The following is a 19,241-nucleotide window of genomic DNA, read 5'->3' on the forward strand; positions in this document are numbered from 1 at the left end:
CACAACAGATTTTAAACTATTATCTCAATCTGTAAGAGCCCAAGATGATTTAGTTTGCATTTACAAATCTTTGCAAAATGGCAAGAGATTTTTACTGTAAACCAGTGGATGACAGCAGATTAAGGGAAACCCATCTATTCCCCATGGAATATAGATGTTGAAAAGACATAAGAAACAGAAGTATCTCCAAAACACCTGAATTTGTCCTACAAGGTGACATGTTTCTTGCTACTATCTAAGCAGGCATAATAGAATATTTGTTTGTTCTTATTGGAATCATCTATTACAAACTAAAATGAGTCCTTTAATTGTGTGTATATTTTGTGTTCCTGAAAGTGTAAGCCAGGGGTCCTCAAACTACGGCCCGCAGGCTGGATACAGCCCCCCAGGGTCCTCAATCTACCCCCCCTGGTTAAGAAGTTTGAGGACCCCTGCTGTAAGCATTTCAGAACAACGTGGAAATGGCTGAATGCTTTCCTAACGTTGATAATCCAGTGCCCCAACTTCTGCTTTCCATATATTTATCATTCCGAAAAGGTATAAGAAATGCTCCCTAAAAACTGTTTCATTGCCTAGGACATTTGTCAGTACTGTAGATGAAGGGAAAAAAAATGTATTTAATTTACTATCTTAATCTTCTATTACAAGGGGTTTGTTTTGAAATTTGTGACTCACGGATTAGGAAAATCCATGCAGTTCTGCACAGAAAGGTCTCACACATTTTGATACTAACAGATAATATACTACTTATCGATGAAGGGTATACATTTTAAATTCCTTTTTTTAGCAGGGCTTTTATCTCATTTAAAGATGGAAACTTTGTTAGAGGTAAATAATAAAGAGAGGAACTTTCTTCCCCCTCCTTTTTTGCATCTGTTGTTCAGTTGTGGCTCTTGGCATTAACTCAAGGTGTGTCCCTGATTTGAAGTGGCCATCACCTAATCTCTACTCTACAAATACAGATGGTTGAGTAAAGCTTTACCAACAAAGATTAATTGCTGTTTCAATTTCCTTGGTTTTTTTTTCTAGGAAGACCATTAGTTGAATAAAAATGCGTCTTCTCAGTTATAGTGTATCTTCTCAATGGTTCTAGTGATAGGATTATGGAATGGATGGGATGTTCATTTTACCTTTGGATTTGCCACAGCTGGAACAAGTCAGACATCATATTTGATAGTACTTTCTCCTCTACTTGGATATCTGTTGTTATGGTGATAGTTCCCAGAGAGAACATTAATGAGGATGACTTGAAAGCTTTGATGTTTACAGCACAATTATTTTTAACACCTCATAAAAAAAGGTGACAGTTAGTACTGCTCCTTGCTAAATATGCATCATTGTATCAGCTTTCATAAAAACTACCCAAATTTCTGTTTGTTATGTATCTGTAACACAATGTTGAATACAAACGTACACATATATATTTATATGTGATAACAAGGATTCAGAAGAACAAATCCCCCCTGCTTTCTCACAGAGGGTATAACCTGTTTTTACTGAGAACAAACCTACAGTAACAAGTGACTTATAATATAATCTGTAGAATACCTGTATTGTTCTTTTGTGACACCCTGAGAGCTACCCAGCACTACCTTCTCCTATCTAAAACTAAGCTGTGAATAGTTCTACAAGCCCACAACACCCAAAACGCAGGTTTGCAGACACACTGCATCACCCAGACTGTAATTCACCATCAAGGGGTAAGCCGTAGAGATGGAGGAATTATTGGCCTGGAGTTTTCCAGCTCAGAGGTACTTGATGTTCACCAGAGTTTGGCTCATATATGACATCAATGCACATGGTTACTTACATATTCTTCATAGGCCTCGTGTGCAGGTGGCGGGGGTGGTCTGTAGCCTGGGACAGCCGGGGTGCCCCTTGCTCGAGGGGTGGGAACGCCCCTTGCCACTGGTGGGACGGGGAGGGCTCCACGGGTCACCGGCGCTCCTCTGGGTGCTTGGGCACCTCGTCCAGGTGGGGGCGGAGGAATCGCACCCCCACGTCCCCTGTGGGGAGCAAAAGGAACGATCACTTCAGCATGTACAGCAAGGAAGGACATGCAAGTGCTACCTCATTTTAAAGGCTCTTAAATTTTTACTACTATTTAATGTATTGCATAACTGGGTTTTTGGCAGCTACAATGTCAAGCACTTCTAGACAGGATCTCAGGCAGAAGTCGTATTATGGAAAAGCACAATTTTTAAGCCATCCAATGCCTTTTATACCTGACCCTCTTGTTGCTTGTACTAATGAAATTCTGGATCATTGTAATTCACAGAGATGCAGAGTTACTCCAGAGCAGTTCTAGAGGGAGAAGAAAGTGAAGGACTTTTTCTGTTGCTCTCAGATTATTTTACAAGAGCAGTCATCACTCTCATTCTCATGTCTGTTGGTGGGTAGGAGAATCCGACTGGCAGAAGATAATGCAGGACGGCAGAAAACTGGAAGGCAAAGTAAAGCAAGAGTATAAAGGCACAGGAAGAACTTTTCTTCCCATCTGATTTAGTTCAGCACAAAGCCGATGGCATCGGATTCTGCTTTCCCCCACTGTGCAGAGAGAACAGCACATATAGACAAGCACAGAGAGGTTTAGCATCCTCCCCTATATTTATGCTACCTCCACCTTGCTGTACTAACTGGTAAGTCAGAAAAGGTGTTACCGGTTGAGAAGAGGTTCTTGTAATTACATCATATGAAAAATTAGAAAGGGGATATATAGGGGAAGCAATCTGAGAGTTTTGTTTCAGAGCAGCATGCTCCTGAGTGTGTTGCCCTTTCTGAGAACTGTGAGTGCTGGGTATAACCATGCGTGACACCCAGATCCAGAGCTGTCAATGGAACTCAGGTCTACTGTAGCAGTATGAGCTGTGACTCATTCCCTGCTGAGACAACCAAACCCATAGTGTTAGCTTGTGATGTCCACTACTTTACTACACATTTCAGTAGCCAATTTTAGAATTACAGGATCACAGAATGCTTTGGGTTGGAAGGGACCTTCAGAGATCCTATAGTCCAAACCCCTTGCTTTGGGCAGGGACATGTTTCACTAGATCAAGTTGCTCAAAGCCCGGTCGAACTTGACCTTGAACACTGCCAATGATGGGGCATCCACAACTTTTTGGTTTGTTCCAGTGTCTCACCACCCTCATCAAAACAATTTCTTCCTTATGATCAAACCATAGCTACCATCTTTCAGTTTAAAATCATTGCCCCTTGTCCTGGCAATGGTCTTGGTAAAAAGTCTTTGCCTCTCTTATAAGCCCCCTATATATACGGTAAGGCTGCAATGAGGTGTCCCCAGAGCTTTTTCTTCTCCAGGCTGAACAACTCCAACTCTTTCAGCATTTCTTCACAGGAAAGGTGTTCCACCCCTCTGACAATTTTTATGGCCCTCCTCTGGACCCCCTCCAACAGGTCCACAACTTTCTCATACTGAGGACCTCAGAGCTGAACACAGCTGAACACACCAGAGTGGAGTAGAGGGGGAGAGTCACCTCCCTCAACCTGCTGGCTATGCTTCTCGTGATGCAGCCCAAGATATGGTTGGCTTTCCAGGCTGCGAGCACATACTGTCAGCTCATGGCTAGCTTTTCCCCTACCAATATCCTCAAGTTCAGCTCTGCAGGGCTGCTCTCAATCCCCTCACCCCCCAGTCTGTGCTGACTCTGGTGATTACACATGTGTAGGACCTTGCACTTGGCCTTGTTGAACTTTGTGAGGTTCACACAAGCCCACTTCTCAAGCCTGCCAAGGTTCCTCTAGGCAGCATCCCTTCCCTCAAAAGTATCAACTGTCCCACCATAAATAAAATTATGCTATTAGCATGAATTATTAGCATAAATACTTAGCTTAAAATACTTCCGTTGCAGTTTTATTTGTTTTAATATTCTCCTCGGATTTCTGATTGTAAAATAGGAAAAGCAAACAAGATCTTATATCTGTGCAACTGAGTCAATCAGTAGGGAATAAATTGCAGGAACTGGGGGCCAGCACTCCACTGATTATACTTTGAAATTAATTTAAAAGCTGCCAGTCTGTCATAGTGATGTTCTGAACATCATTTTTAAGCCCTTTGGAGATGTTAGGTGTAAGGAAGACTGGTTTCTGAGCCCAGAAAGACTTTGACTGGAAGACGGTCATAAATGCTCAGTGTAAAAAATCCTATGTATGTGCATCATACTACTGATAAAAAATTCCATTCAAGAGGAACTGAAGGAAAACATGATAGACACCTTCAGGTGGGGAATAAAAAGAAAAAAGTCATAGGCAAGATCAGCCAGTTTAGTTACCAAAGAACAACCGTCAGCATAAAATAAAGTACTTGCATATCCTATTTCCTCCAAAATAACAATGGATTCCTTAGGACCCATCCTGAAATGGTCTCTATGGACACCTAGAACTAGCTAGGTAATTTAGATGCCCGAGGCAACAGATTTCTTAAGGGTTCACAGTGAAAAATGATTCTGATATAGTATATTAAGATTATACACTGGCCTTAGGAACAAGCAAAGTTATCTGTTACACATATATGAAAAAATACTTGGAAGAATTCAGGAAACATTCATACACAAATGTTTTTAGACAACGCAATCAAATTTGCCTAAAACTGATAACTCATGCAACAAATAATATCTGATTCTACATATCTATTATAGATACAATATGAATTAAAAAAAAAAGTAATTATTTGGCAAAGTCCCATCCACACTACGTAGCCTTCTCTGACAATACTATTTTATTGACCCCATGATTTTATGCTACTGACCCCAACAATTCTGTGTCGGCATAACAACATTCTTTCCTAGAAATATCCTTTCACTGGATTAATAATCTGCTCTGATTTGTAGTTTGATACTTGTACACCACCCACTGTAGCCTGTGAACTGTAGATCTGAGAACCTGGCACAACACAGACCACACAAGTTACCAGAAGAAAAATATTTTGGTTTACTGACCATGATGTGTAGGTGATTTCCTTTTTTTTAAAAAAAACAACAACTATGTTTGCTTTATCATTGTTTACACTTTCTAAAGCTATTAGTACAATATCTTAGGTTACCACACCTTGAAGGAGCTGCAGGTGGCACACGGATCCCTCTTCCTCGAATGCCCCGTCCACGTGCTGAATCCTCAGAACCATTTAAATATGACAGTTCTCTCAGCTGCTCCTGGCGAATTTCATCATTATAATCCTGAAATGCAAAAGGTGAAACTTGCTGAAAGTTTGTGTTTTGGCTGATCTGCCAAACCACCCCAAACAGAAATTACATGAATGGTATCTGGATGTATGGCTTTGCATTATCACCTGCACGCTGCAAACCCATACAGTGGCAGTGGACAGCTACCTATAATAAGTGGACAAACAAATTTATATGGGTAGTTAAGGTGGCCATAAAGTATATGTACACACAGAATAAAACAGAGAAGGCACCGAAGGCATAAACACAAAGCAGACACCAGGAACATAGCTGTATACAAGATGTAAATGGACTTTCACATACAGAAGGTAACAATCTCTAACAACTTGAAATTATATAAAAAAATGCCTTTTATGAAGATTTTATATTTTTGCCAGACATCCTTGGCTACCTTTACACACTTAAAACACAAATTCCACCTTATATTGCCCCTTAGCATGCAAAATTTTCATCAGAGTCATTGGATTGGATTGCATTGCTTAACCCAGTAACAACTAGCATCACTGAATGTAGCCTTCAGTTATTCTGCATATCCACTAAACAACTTCTGAAAGGCTCTCTTTAGGACTCCTAAGTAACAAAGCTATGTTTACTATATAAAATTGTTAAGTGATATAAAATAGGCCCATTCTAAGATTTCTGGGTATTGACTAGCACTGCAAGATTCTGCTGGCTCAATAAACAGCATCAGATGAATTTCATTTTCTTACTGATACAAAACACATAGTATTGGGCACTTTTTACTTTTTTGCAACCTCTGTCTCAGTCAGAAGTTCCTTTTTCTTTAGGTTTCTTCCCTTTGTATTCAGTTCTTTGCCTGCTGATCACGGTAATAAAAGCCCACTGCAGTAGCCGGCTCGCTGGCAACACAACTGTGCAGCAGCTAATTAGTGTTTCAAAACAGAAAGGATTATTGAATTTCAGCCCTTCAGTCTTTCCATTCTTCCACAGGCAACTGCCATGGACTGTCATGCAAGGCTATGAAAATGCTACAGGGCTTGCTGCTTCTTGGGGGGGTGACTGTCTTGGATGAATTACAAGTGACACTTCTTTTTAGCCAAGTTAAAGACCAAGTGAACACTGAGACGAAACCAGGGCCTTCCTCATTCCTGCATCCTGAGGAGGTCCAGGGAATCTTTTTAAAGATACGATGCTGATCCTGTTGTGTTCTAAGAAAGTGCAAGCCTCATCACAATTCCCCTTTTAAATTTCTAGGGAGTGCAGACAGAGTAAAATCTATTAATGAAATTCAGAAAAGAACCCCAATTACACAAAATAGTGCATGATAATTGCCGGAGAATCATAAATAAAAACAAAACCCTAATTTGCTAATAAACCAGACAATGGCTTTCAGTTCACACCAATCCCCGTAGCTTTTTGCACATTTTTCTATCATTCTGACATTAATGGCAATCAGCCAAAGACATCTTCCTACATCAATGTGCTCTGTAAAACACAGAGGGAAAAAACCAGATAGAATCAATGAGGTCACATTTACATCAATTGCTGAACAGGCACCATCCACGGTACCTTGCTTAACATCTTCTATTACTCACACTGGCTTTACAAGGATTAGGACTTCAAACTTGCTGATTGAGTTTACCCTTCAAATTCCACATCAGTGCTGGGACTGAATTTCATTAATAATGCAAGTAAATTTTGTAAGAGAAAGATGTAAGGGAAAAAAAAATAAAAAAGAAAAAAAGAAAGGACCTGCAAGGGATAGAAACTGAAACTTTCTGTGTTGCTGCTTTAATCCCTCTCCTTTGGAAAACTGCCGTATAAATGAATTCTACCAGAAATTGCCTCAAAGCTGTTATTCCTTCCTCAGATACAGATATCATTTAAAGTATTAGTATTAATGAAACAGAATATCCAAATTAAATTTATTATATACAGCCAGATCTGCAAATCTGCACCATTCTGTTATGCAATGCCCTTAGTTTTTCTACAGGTTATTTACTACATGTCCAGTTAAGGAAAATGTACAGTGTATTTTGGAATGCCAAGGCAAAGACAACAAAGTACACGGAAGACTGTAATTAAGATGATGGGATGGGTATCCTGAAAGAGAAAGACTTCAATAAATCATTATAACTCTATATAGAGTATTTATCTTAAGCTTCTTTTTAAAAGCATAATAAAGATCACAATTTCTAAACCTGAAATCTGAAATTTTCAATAGAAACGCTCAATTCAACTCTTTCATTAAACAGAAACATAACACTGAATTAATCTTTCATAACTGCTGCATGAGTTTAGCTACAGACTGAGTTATACTGATGAATATTTAATTGTAGCCAAGTTCAGAGCCTAGCACATGAGCAAAATTATGCTGCTGATGTTTCATATATATATATAGTCCCAAGAGAGAGTATTAAGATGTTGCAAGACATACCTGTGCTGAAGAAAGTATAACGAAGTAGCTACACACTGCAGAAGTATATTGCATTTCAGAAAAAAACCACCTCACTCCTCATACTAAAATAAGTTCCTGAGAAATGTTCTGTACTTCTTAGGTTTTCTTACAGCTCTCTAATAGTCTTATAGCTATTCTTACAGCTGATAATCTGCATTAACCTGTATGTTTTGCTCTATTTTATATCCTTAAAGGCATTATTACCTATAAACAGCTTTTCCATTTACTGATGATACTAAGGGTGCCATCTACTCCTATCACGGTGGTCACCGTTTGGAAACAACACCTGTAGGTGAGCTAATCACCCACGCCCATCACTATTCACCTAAACATGCATCTTGGCTTTAGAAGTGCCAAGGATTGACAATCTTAACAAAGTCAGTAGCATCCAGGGCAACCATAAAATGTAATGTTTATGTAAGTGCGGAAAAAAAAATGGACATATTTGGATAAAACATTAGGTATTCTAGAGTACATTAACATGTTTACTCCAAATTATAAAATTATATTTATTAATGAGGGCTGGCAATGATTAATTAGGCTGGCGGCCTTGACTGCTCTAGGAACAAAGGAAACCTGTTAGTATGAGAGCCGGACTGGTGGCAGCTCACCGGGGCCCTTCTGGCAGCAGTGCGGCAAAGAGGGGAAAGCACATAAGCTGCTAGAGAACTCAATAAACCATTTCAGTAAAAATAGCAAAGTATGACGCAAGCTGCAAAACCTGATCTGAATTAACAAGAACGTGTAACGACAAGGGAGGAGAGTTAATAAAGAAATCAAAGTGTAAGGCACAGACAGACGCAATGGATTTTGGGAATATATTACTATCATTAGCATAACAAAGGTTCATAGAAGTCAAGGATAAATCAGTCCCTTAAGGACTGTGATCTCCTGTCCTGATGTGCTTTGCACGTTTATGTGTATGAATGATTTGCACTATTAATAAGTATCATTACTCTTATCTGTGACAGCTGAATTTCATTCTAACTCCACACTTAAGAGGAGAGTAATTTAGGTTAAACGCAAACTACTTTAAGAATGCAGAATTATGCGAGTCAAACCTAAAATGATAATCACAGTTCTTCGTGTTGACAATTTTCAAGTATGAATAGGGCTCACCTGGTGCCTTATACATATGTCATTTTATAGCGTACACATACTCTTTACACAGTTAAGCTAGCCATGTATCACACAAAGAGCTGACTATCCTCCATATAGCGTTGCTACTACTATAACAGATTTACAGTTATCTTAGTGCTGCAAACAGCTACTTATTAACAACTTGTATTCAAGTAATCAAATTCCTTGATTATAACTGAGTGAAAAAGTAGTCACAAAAATAAATGTTTTTCTTGCGGTTATTTTCTCTGTAACTCCTAAAGTGCTTCCCAAAGGTTCCAAGGCATCAGTAACTCAAATTTCTAGCTGGCCTATGTAGAGGTCCTATGGTCCTGGAAATCTCAGTCTGCACTGCCTAAGCTATGAAACACACCTTCTCTCTCAGGCATGCAGTAGTACCTGAAGCTCTGTGCTGCCAACAGAGAGTACCACATTCACAGACATATGCTCGCCCCATCCTGCAGTCCTCTTTCCATTTTCGGGTAGCAGAAAGGAAACAGGAGATGGATGTGGACTCCTGTGGCACCTCTGCATTCTGCCCAGCTCCCAGCATCAGTAAAAGAGCTCCAGGGCTGCGTGTATTTGCACAGATTTACTGAAGCTAGAGTAGCTCCCCTAAATCCTGATATTGCTGCCTTGGGGCTATTTTCAGGCAGCTTAAATTCCAATTAGCCTAAAATTTCCATTGAGATCATGCTTCAGAAAACCCATAGCCAGCCAATAGGACACAGAAGACCCAGTGAATTTTAGGTGGAGCTAGGTGATGTGAATATGGCCTTTTTTTGTTTGTTGGTTTGTTTTTAGACGCATACTAATTTTAGACGCTAAAAGAGACATTTTCCACATGATCCCATGTGTATATGGGGAGCACTAAGCCTCTGAAAATAACTGGTAGTAAGGAGTTCCTGGAGCTGCTGCTGCTGCTTTGTGTTCTCTGTGGCCTCATGACAGTGAGCTGTGCTATGATTCAGCTCAAAGCACAGTGAGAACCACTCATCTGGACTCATGGGGTCAGAATCTGCAGCTTATTATAGTGAAGAGGCCAAGAACCCAGGAATTCCCACTTTCTAGCCGAATGATTTAATATCAGACTGTTACAAAAAAGAAGAGCAGCACTGGCTGCTTAGTACCAGAAGGGCTTGGTGAACTAAATTGTGAGTCGATAAAAACATTTGGCATTTCCCATTATTTCTTTACATTCTAAGATCCTGTTCTAAGACTCCAGTGCATCAAAACTGTAAACATACTGGACTTTTTCCTGCACATACCCAAAGCCTCTCTCTGTCACTGTCTACTTAGGAAACTTAGACAATTGTGCCCGGTAGGTTGGATAGCCCTCTCCTGCACCTACGATTTGGGTGAGACAGTGCCTCAGCTGGGCATGCAAATTAGGTGGATGCAACTGCTTCCTCAAACCTCATTCTTTGTCTCTAATACAAATTCAAATTTCATTGCAAAACATGAGATTAATCTGTAGCTGAGACCATGCCCATCCAAGCAGCTCCTACAAAGTTCATCAGAACAGTGGGAGCTGGCTCTAGCCCACTCTGTGTGGGTGTCTGATGGGTATGGCATATGTTCTCAACAGTATATGGAGGAGCTCAAAACCGACAGTTTTTTTGATGCTTCTAGATAAGACTCATGCTCTCTGAACCCAGTTTAATATATATATATGCATCGTTTCCTGGTTACCTACAGTCAAAGCCATCTGCTAAGATGGCTTTTTGCCCATTCGCAGATTGGTCTGATTATTTCACTGGAGCATAGGTGCCAGGTAATGATAGGTTTAGATGGACAGCCTGCAGTGCACCACCAGTGACAATGTTTCTGCCAGGAGTCCTCTTCGTGACTTCAATATTGCATTAGCAACACATGCCTCTTTGCATTTGCCCATATATATTGGCACTTACGTAAGGCCATTTTGTGTGCCTGCAGTTCTCTGGCAGTCAGTAACCCCAATAAATACATAAAAATATAAATATAATCCATCTGAGTCCAAGTAAGAAACAATTGTCTCTAAGCAATCAGCAACTTAGCCAGATCCATAGCTATAAACATTATGCTCTTTCACTTGCCACATATGCAAAAAATTGCTGCCTTTACCTGCTCATAGCCTGTCTGAAAAATAAACTTTAATTGTGTGGGTCACCCTTAGAGATTGAAACACATAAAATAGACCATACATTTCTCTCAATAGCAGTGTGAATGTGTTGCAGCCAGTATGTGTTTCAGCTTGTAAGTGCCTATGGGCAAAATGCAAGCAGACATAAACTGGAGCCACGTACACTTGCCTTTGAGGTTAGTTGACAGCTGGGGGATTTGTCAGCTTGCCACAGAGAGCACTAACCCAAGCGTGGATGTCATTTTTCTCTTTGAGCATGCACAATTAAATCTGCCTGGCATCATCAGCATGGGGCACCACACGCTACAAGCAGCATGGAAGGGAGGGGGGACGTCTTGCTCCTCAGCATCTGAAGAGAAGCTGCCAATCGAGTGTAAATTGTTCATAGGCAACTGCTATGAAACTTCGACCCAGATATTTTAGTCTTTGCTAGAACAGAGCAAAATAAACCTCATCTAATTGTATAATTGATTTTTTTTCCATACCAAAGACAGCTCTCAACAGATTATCCCAGTTTACATGGAAATGCTGTTAGCCACACAACCACTTTGAAGATGGGTGCATAATGTTTGAAAAAATTGCAGAAACCTGTATTACATTTCAGCCACTTGCCCCAGTTTGTTTTACCCTTCTTGCTCATGGGATCCCCCAAAAATGGATACTGTGGTCTGTAATTCATTCAAATGACGGCTAGGATGCCACAGAAGTCAGTTAGCTGACAGCTCCCTATCCCTGAATTTAATTCTGAGTTAATCCTGGCTGCCAGAGACTTGTGCTTATTTACAGCTGTCGTTTGAAGGGAGTATATAAGGGGACTGGTAATATGAACAGAGGGCATATAGCAGGCTGCAGGAAGGGTGGTGTAGCCACGTGCTCTTAAAGGAATCATTATGGATTTGCGCTGGATGTTTACACTGTCTCCTAGGAAGGAAGGGATGTAATATGGTTTGTCTTCCTCCAGGAAAACCCAGTTGCTTCAAAGGAGGCCGGGAGAGGAGCAGGACTGCCACTGCTGTTCCCCAGCTGTTTGTTTGAGCTGCACTACTAATGTGAACACTAACTGCTCTTAAGGCTAGAATAACTGTCTACTATAGTCTACACTGAAACCAACAAAAGTAACAAGCTATACAGAGTACCTATGCAGCTTTATTTCCCCTAGCTTTGCCAGGTGGGACATGTATTGCCTCCTGCTAAGCCACTGCTGTAGGTTTGCAGCCCTCTTGTCAAGGATGACAGAGATGGCAACAGCAGCCAGCAAAAATCAGACAAGTTTACTCTTGTGTAGTGTGCCTGTCTCATCCAGCCTGGCTACAGCTACACTCTCCTGGTCCCACGTGGCACGCTCAACCTGAAGAGACTGGAAAGAGCAATGAAGGATGAGAAGTCTGGGCAAGAAAATGCCTTACTACTGGTTTGTTGAGTGCCCTTTCTTTCATGGCTTCTGAATAATTTTAGAACTTTAAAAAATCCCATTAGATGATAATCTAGTTGATCACACGTAGTATATTGGGACTGAACTTGATACATGACACAGGAATTGGTTTTTATAGCAACATTAGTTAGTTCTGGGTTTGTTGGTTGGTTTTTTTTTTGGGTTTTTTTTTGTTTGTTTGTTTGTTTGTTTTGACTGATTGTAATACAGGGTTAAGATAACATGAGCTGTCCTTGGAATCAGGACTGTCCTGGCAAGCACTAAGTCTATTACAAACGCAGAGCAGAAATGTTCTTAATAATGCTACTAACATATACAGAAATCTATTAATAATCTATTAATAATAGATTCTAAGTCAGGAGATAGAGAATATCTTAAATTCAGTCACCACAGACCCAGCTGTAACACCCTGGGAGCAGGAGCTGGCAGAAGGGTGATTCATCACAGCAGCACTGTGTCTCAGCAGAGGAGCTGCGGGGATAGTAGCATGGCCTGTGTATTTGGTCCTCCGTTTTTCCAGAATAAGGATTTTTCCAGTCTGATCTCGGTTCTGATCTAGATTCTGTGTGTGGATCCCTTCAGGAATCCTGAATCTCTCTCTGATCACCCACTTTAGCCATAGCCTGTGTCTAGGTAGGTTTTTGTAGGCTTACAATAAAGACCAGCCATACTGGTGATGCTCTGACCAGAGCAGCACTGTCTCCTCTCCTGATGGCACTGCACCGGCACCAGCACCAGCAGCATCGCTGCCTGGTACAGATGCTTGGCGGCGACGAAACTGGTGGCACAAACTGGGGCAAAGGTAGACTGACAGCAAGCAAAAGGATGAAGGCTTTCCTTCATCAGTCATAGCAGCAGGCATGGAAACTCCTTCCAGAAACCTCAAGCTGCCATCAGGGCTTGGCTTTGGAGAGGCAGCAGTGCCTCAGCATTCTACTAGTCAGAGGTCAAGGTAGGAAACACAGAATCCGTATTTCTTGTGCCCTCCTCCTACACAGAAATCTGACTAACCCAAACTAAACAGCATAGCTCATCCTCCCTAGAGCCAAGAATTTTTGCATACTAAGGAAAAAAAAACAAAACTAAAACATGCTGGGAAGATGGTCTGTAATAGCACCGTAAAAATACATGAGCAATTTTCACTGCTGGAATCAAAGATATTTTAAATCTGCTTGGTTTGAACCACTATAATTTAAATTAGTTTCAGTATTGAGAGATTTATGTATAGCCTGTGTAATTATACAGAGGACAATCAAAGGGGATCAAGTAGGTATTCAAGGAGTCCCCTTCTCCACACTAAATACAATAAGCATGAGGAAAAGACAGTGACAAGCTACTGCTATTGAATCTCGGGGTCACCATTTAAACTGCCACAGAAACCAAAAAAATGAAAATAATTTAGGCTCATCTTTCTGAAGTTTATGTAAAACTTCATGTGAGAAAGAGCTGAAATACAGAAATAATTAAACAAATAAAAACAATTAAAGAAAAGAGAAGAAACATATCAAATAAGAAAAGTTGAAATCATGCAATTGGAAAAACAAAATAAACAACGAGCTCAATAAATTAGCAAAAAGTACTTTCTCAAGTATGTAAGTTTTAAAAATATCTGATTTAATAATTCCATTAGGCAGGTATGCATCAGGTATAAGATGTGGGTTTTGTCTTTTCAGAATGAGACTTGAGACAAAAAGAAAGATGATGAAGGAAATGACAAGCAGTAACAGGAGGTAGGAAATAATTTACAAAGAAAAGCTTAGACCATGTGCCAAGTACAGCTATACTCATTCCCAAGTATCTTTCCACTCTTTTTAACATACATGGTGCCTGAAAGATTAGGAATGAAGTGTATAAAACTGAGCAAGTGCTATAATTAATGCAGCAAGATACATGTGAAAATATTGTCAGTTCCAAGATCAACAATGTAATATATAATAAAAATGCTATCACTTCTATATTTGTTATTTAATTTGAATATATATATATATTTATTACATAAGAACTTGTAAATAAGATTATCCACCATGAGATACGGCATTGGTATTTACAATGTCTCCTTTTCTGCTCTGCAGCATGTAGTAAAGAAGCTTCCAGGTACTTTACCACAATTACCATAACTTTTTTTTTAATTTTAATTTTAATTTATCATCTAATTCCTTCTTATTACCAGGTAGCAAAAAGTTCTGTCTCTTAAAATCTTTTACCTTCTTATGTTGCTTCATAGCCAGCGCATCTAATCCATCCCTCCGTGGGTGGCTGCACAAGACAGGCTTTAGATCAAATACAAACAACCTAGTCTCAAGGGGAAAAGTGAAATAAAGTGTGCAGCTGAAGGACACTCTCACTGAGAACATGTGAACAGAAGTAACTGAGGATCCAGATAAGCACAACTATTAACCCAAGCAGTGTGGCAGAGGGACAGATGTAGGCTGTCATGTGGAATGATGCCAGAAAACATACAAGTAAAAAAATCCAAATAGCACCTAGCACTGGAAAAGCAGCCTTTAAACACATATATTTATTAATATTAATTATTATTAATGCAAGATAGTCCATTTAGTATATGAGGTTTTGCATTTCATCCCAGCTTCTGCATACACTTAAGTGCTCCAAATTAGGCATATTCCTGCATCAAGTAATATTGATGATATGCATTGGACACAGGAGCAAACTGTATTCTCAAAAGGAAAATTTTAGGTATACTGGAGAGATGCAAATGGGATAAAAGAAGTCAGACTTAGCTATCATATTCCCTAGATAATACTAAATTCAGTAGCATTTAACTTCTTCAACTTGCTTTTTGGCTCACAAGCCCACCAGTGTATTTTTGTATAAACTGTTTTATTTTTATAGAAATGCAACACGATAGAATTTGAACTAAACTTTTAAAGAGTTTCATGATAAACTTATAATTGAATATTAAACTCCAAGTTACTAACATCTGAACATATTTCCTGTAATAAAAGAAAAAACTATCATCCAAAATTTTTTCATCATTTCCAAGCAAAAGAATTATACATGGCACACAAAGGGGAAGAGGGGAAGAAGGTAAAATGGGCTTGGAAAACACATGTTCAGTTTCTTTCTATTTCACATTATTATACTGTTATAGACATATCAAAGTATTTTACAAGTATCAAAGTATTTTAAAAGAATGACTCTACCTAGTTTCTTAACTACTGCAATGCATAATTGCAAACATTTTTTTACATTTAATTTTTCATGATACTGAAATAATAGTATATGAGTGCATATTTGGTTGTCCTCCCTGCTTATTATGAATGCCCATCACAGAATCCTATCGAAATGTCTAGGTCTCTATGAAGCTATCAATCTGGCCCTTTATCAACAAAACCCTTTATTGAATGTAATTTTCTGCTATGAGGCAGAAATTCACAACACAGGAATTATTAAGTTCCTTTTTTTATTATTCACAGAGCTGGAATATTGCTTTATTTTTCTTACATTATAGCAGATAATGCACACATGAGAATTAGGTGAAAGGAATGCTCATAGGACTTTTTCCAAGCCAAATGTTAATCACTCTTTTATATTAGAACTAATCCTTCAGTCTGTCTTTATTTTATTTTTTTTTTTGATCCTAGAAAGACAAGGTCAGATTGAGGAGGTGTTTTAACATATGAGCGAACATGACTCATACGAACTGAAGTACCTTGCTGAGCTAAGTGCCACCTTAAAACTGGACTCACTAATTCCAGCTGGAAAGAGGATCCCACCAGCTGTTAGCCAAGTGCCACGTAAGTGGAATTTGCCAAGAAGATTTCCCATTCAGCACAGATGTGATACCCCTGTTCAGAGCCCATGTGTGACAGCCACTGATTCCACCCGTGTTCAGGACTTCAGGACAGTTACCTTACATACAAACCCTGCAAACCCATCCAAAGCAGGCACCCAGAGCCTTGCTGGCTGTCAGGACAACTCCCGATGGCCTCAAATCCCACCCCAAATTTTGCTCTAGAATCATGACTGGGGCTCAAAATCAGCCACATATTCTTGACTAAGAAAAAAGATCCCATTGATTTCAGTGCTTTTCTGCGATAAAAGCTGAGGCAGGTGGCAAGCTGGGGAGATACAAGGCCTTTAGCCATATAACTAAAAATATAACTTCATTTTGATCTAAAAATAATAGCTACTGCTAACAAACCTCAGCTGTGAAGCACAAAATTATTAGCTGAATGATGCACTGACTATTGGTTTCTCACCTGTCTTCTATGTTGCTAGAAAACCTCTGGTGAGCTATCTTAACATCAATGGAATAAACAGCCATTACCTTACATTGCATGTTTTCCAACTAAAAAAATTATACAGAATTACAGCATAAATATTTGGAAATGAATACAAGTGATTGTGAACTCATTGGTTTCAAGCCTTTATTTACTCATAATTAACCCAGTTCCGCATTACGGATTTTTGAAGCATGGAAATCCATGCTAGACATTCTTCCTTCTTTTCCATTCAATTCAACTAAAATGTCCTACTTTTAATTAAATGTGTCAAGTTTAGGACAACTAAATACCTCATCTTTCAATACAATAATTTGTCTCATCATAGAAAATATGAGTGGACAGTAAAGAAATAACAGTAACTTCATCCCTATTGTTTTGTTGAAGGAAAGAGTGCTAAATGGAATTAACTGAACTGAGACTAGTTTATTTCTTTTTTCATAATTCAAATGATCAATTATTTTAACTGAAATGTATTTAATTAAAACTGAAATATATTTCATTTAATTAAATTGTCAATGTCTGCCATACATTTTAATCCCAAATCTGGAGAGGTACTAGGTATCAAAGTCTTATGCATTTAAATTCAGCACAGCAAACCAAAGCAAACACATACAACTTCATCACACCTCAAGGTGCTGAGTACTCCCAGCTTCTGGTGGCTGCAACTAATCCTACTTAGCAGCGAAGGTAGATTATTTTATTGAATTTAAGCCTTCCAGTGCTGGGTTTATGGGATTACATTTTCCGTCCCAGCTCTCTCCCAGACAGGTCTGACTATCCGGCACTGTTATTTACACTCAGCACTGCTCAGGCTAAGGGAATTGGGTGAAAGTCTTGTGACTGCCCTGGATTCATAAAACCTCATATCATTAACTTGGGTTGAAAATTTCTGTCTTAACCAGAAATTTTCAAATCCAGGCTTTTCTGCTAACATCCCAGAGCCTCACTGAGGTATTCTGAGAATTATGATACATGACACTGCTGTTAAAACCCTAATTTTTTTCATCATTCAACTTTGTGATTTCAGGGTACGCAAACTGGAAAATTCTAACTGCTCTCTAGTCTGCTCCTGTGGGCCCATTCATCAGCAGATAAACCATTAGCTTTATTTTTCTGAACATGATGAAAATGAGAAGACAGGAATCAGATTCCTTTTCTTGCATGTACTCTTTCCTTTGAGCATTCACTTCCTTGTCTCTGTTAAAGGAAGAGCTTGCAACTAACAACCCTGAAATGCTCTCCAGACAATCACCATCACCATGTGCATGCCAGCCGGGTGACTGTGAATTTATTTTTATTTTGAAATATTTGGCAAGCTGTGCCACAGGATTCCTCAATCTCAAGAACCGCCAAAGCAAGCCCATCTCATTCCTACACTTTCTTCTGTACAAAACCCAGAAGCAAACCAAAAGCAAACCTGTAATTAATTTATTTACTTTCACATGTTTCTGCCTTTTCTCTGGAGACTCTGAACTATGCTGTAATAAACTGTTCCCCTTGAACATCATTTGTGGTCTTATCATAGAATCATTTAGGTTGGTGAAGACCTTTGAGATAAACTCCATTAATTAATTAATTAATGAGTCCATCCATTAATCCAGGTCTGCCAAGTCCACCATTAAACCATGTATGTAAATCTTTAAGTATACACTGACTCCAGACTGGTAAGGACTATCATCTATATCCTTATGAAAAGAGTTTTGAAGCAAGAGTAGGCTGAGAGAGCTGTTAGAAGAAGCTTTTGAACTACATTACATATTGCTGACCAATAAATCAGTTTTCGTCTCTTACTGAGCCTATCCCATAGTTTCTTTCAATACTGGGAAACCTCTAAACAAGCTTTAATATAAGCAGATCCTTACAAGCGCCACACTTCTGCAACTGTCTGGGGAGTGCACCAGGTCTTCTTCTTTTAAGTGGCAATTTCACCTTATTGATTGCCTTCATTTGGGTTTATTTCAGATAGGCAGAGATTAAGCGTCCTGGAAAGTATTTGTATATATATTTCTTGTTAAACATCTAAGCATAAATGTAGATATAAAGAAATCAGAACTACACAATAGAAACCTGTCCAGTAGGTTTTTAAACACTTCCAGTTGCACTGGAGCACTTTAAATTTCTCCAGGTTTTGTCTTATTGGTAAAGCAATCTTTCCTTCATTACTTTAGGGCCATTTCCCAGCACCCACTTTACAAATCCGTAACGAAGGAAAAGGCTGCACGTGCTCCCAAATGCAATGCAGAGTACCACCAGCTCAGTTTTATACAGCTGACACAGTATTTGAATATGTTGCCTTTCTTGCCTTTGTTTTTTTTTAAACCAAAACATCTGAGGGGAGCTCAGGGACTGCTTAAAGACTCAAGCATGACTTATTAGAATATCTCTTCTGTATCCTATTGGGTCTCTTTGCTTCTTGTAATTTCTGAATTGTCTATTCCCCTAAACATAATTCACAGTTTGGAGAAACTCTTCATTTCAGAGCTTCCATCCAGCAAATCATTCACGTTGCTCCAGCAGTGCACTAGCAAAACTCACTTTCATTCTTTCTCCTTTATTACTTTTTTTCAGTATCCCCATCCTACTGGATGTTCTGGTTCTTAATTTGTAAGAGGTCACAGCATCAGAGAATTTCAGCAGAGGAACAAGAATCTATCCTGAATCAAATTCACAAAAGTTTTGTGGCTAAGTTTTCCTGAATTTGCTA

General features: G+C 39.2%; 1 protein-coding gene across 6 annotated transcripts in view; it reads right to left on the reverse strand.

Annotated features, from left to right (window-relative positions):
- KHDRBS2 (KH RNA binding domain containing, signal transduction associated 2) overlaps positions 1 to 19,241 on the reverse strand; it is a 393,310-nt gene that overhangs the window by 143,092 nt on the left and 230,977 nt on the right. For all 6 annotated transcript variants that reach the window (XR_008748216.1, XR_008748214.1, XR_008748217.1 and 3 more), the window contains exons 5-6: positions 5,065 to 5,192; positions 1,811 to 2,006 (exon numbers count right to left, since the gene is read on the reverse strand). Coding sequence is in view for 1 of the 6 variants with exons in the window: in XM_055811149.1 (XP_055667124.1) it covers positions 1,811 to 2,006; positions 5,065 to 5,192 (324 nt within the window). In the remaining 5 variants the exon portion in view is untranslated. The remainder of the gene's footprint in view (positions 1 to 1,810; positions 2,007 to 5,064; positions 5,193 to 19,241) is intronic.

The sequence above is a fragment of the Falco peregrinus genome, chromosome 7, assembly GCF_023634155.1.
Source record: "Falco peregrinus isolate bFalPer1 chromosome 7, bFalPer1.pri, whole genome shotgun sequence".
NCBI classification, from domain to species: Eukaryota; Metazoa; Chordata; class Aves; order Falconiformes; family Falconidae; genus Falco; species Falco peregrinus.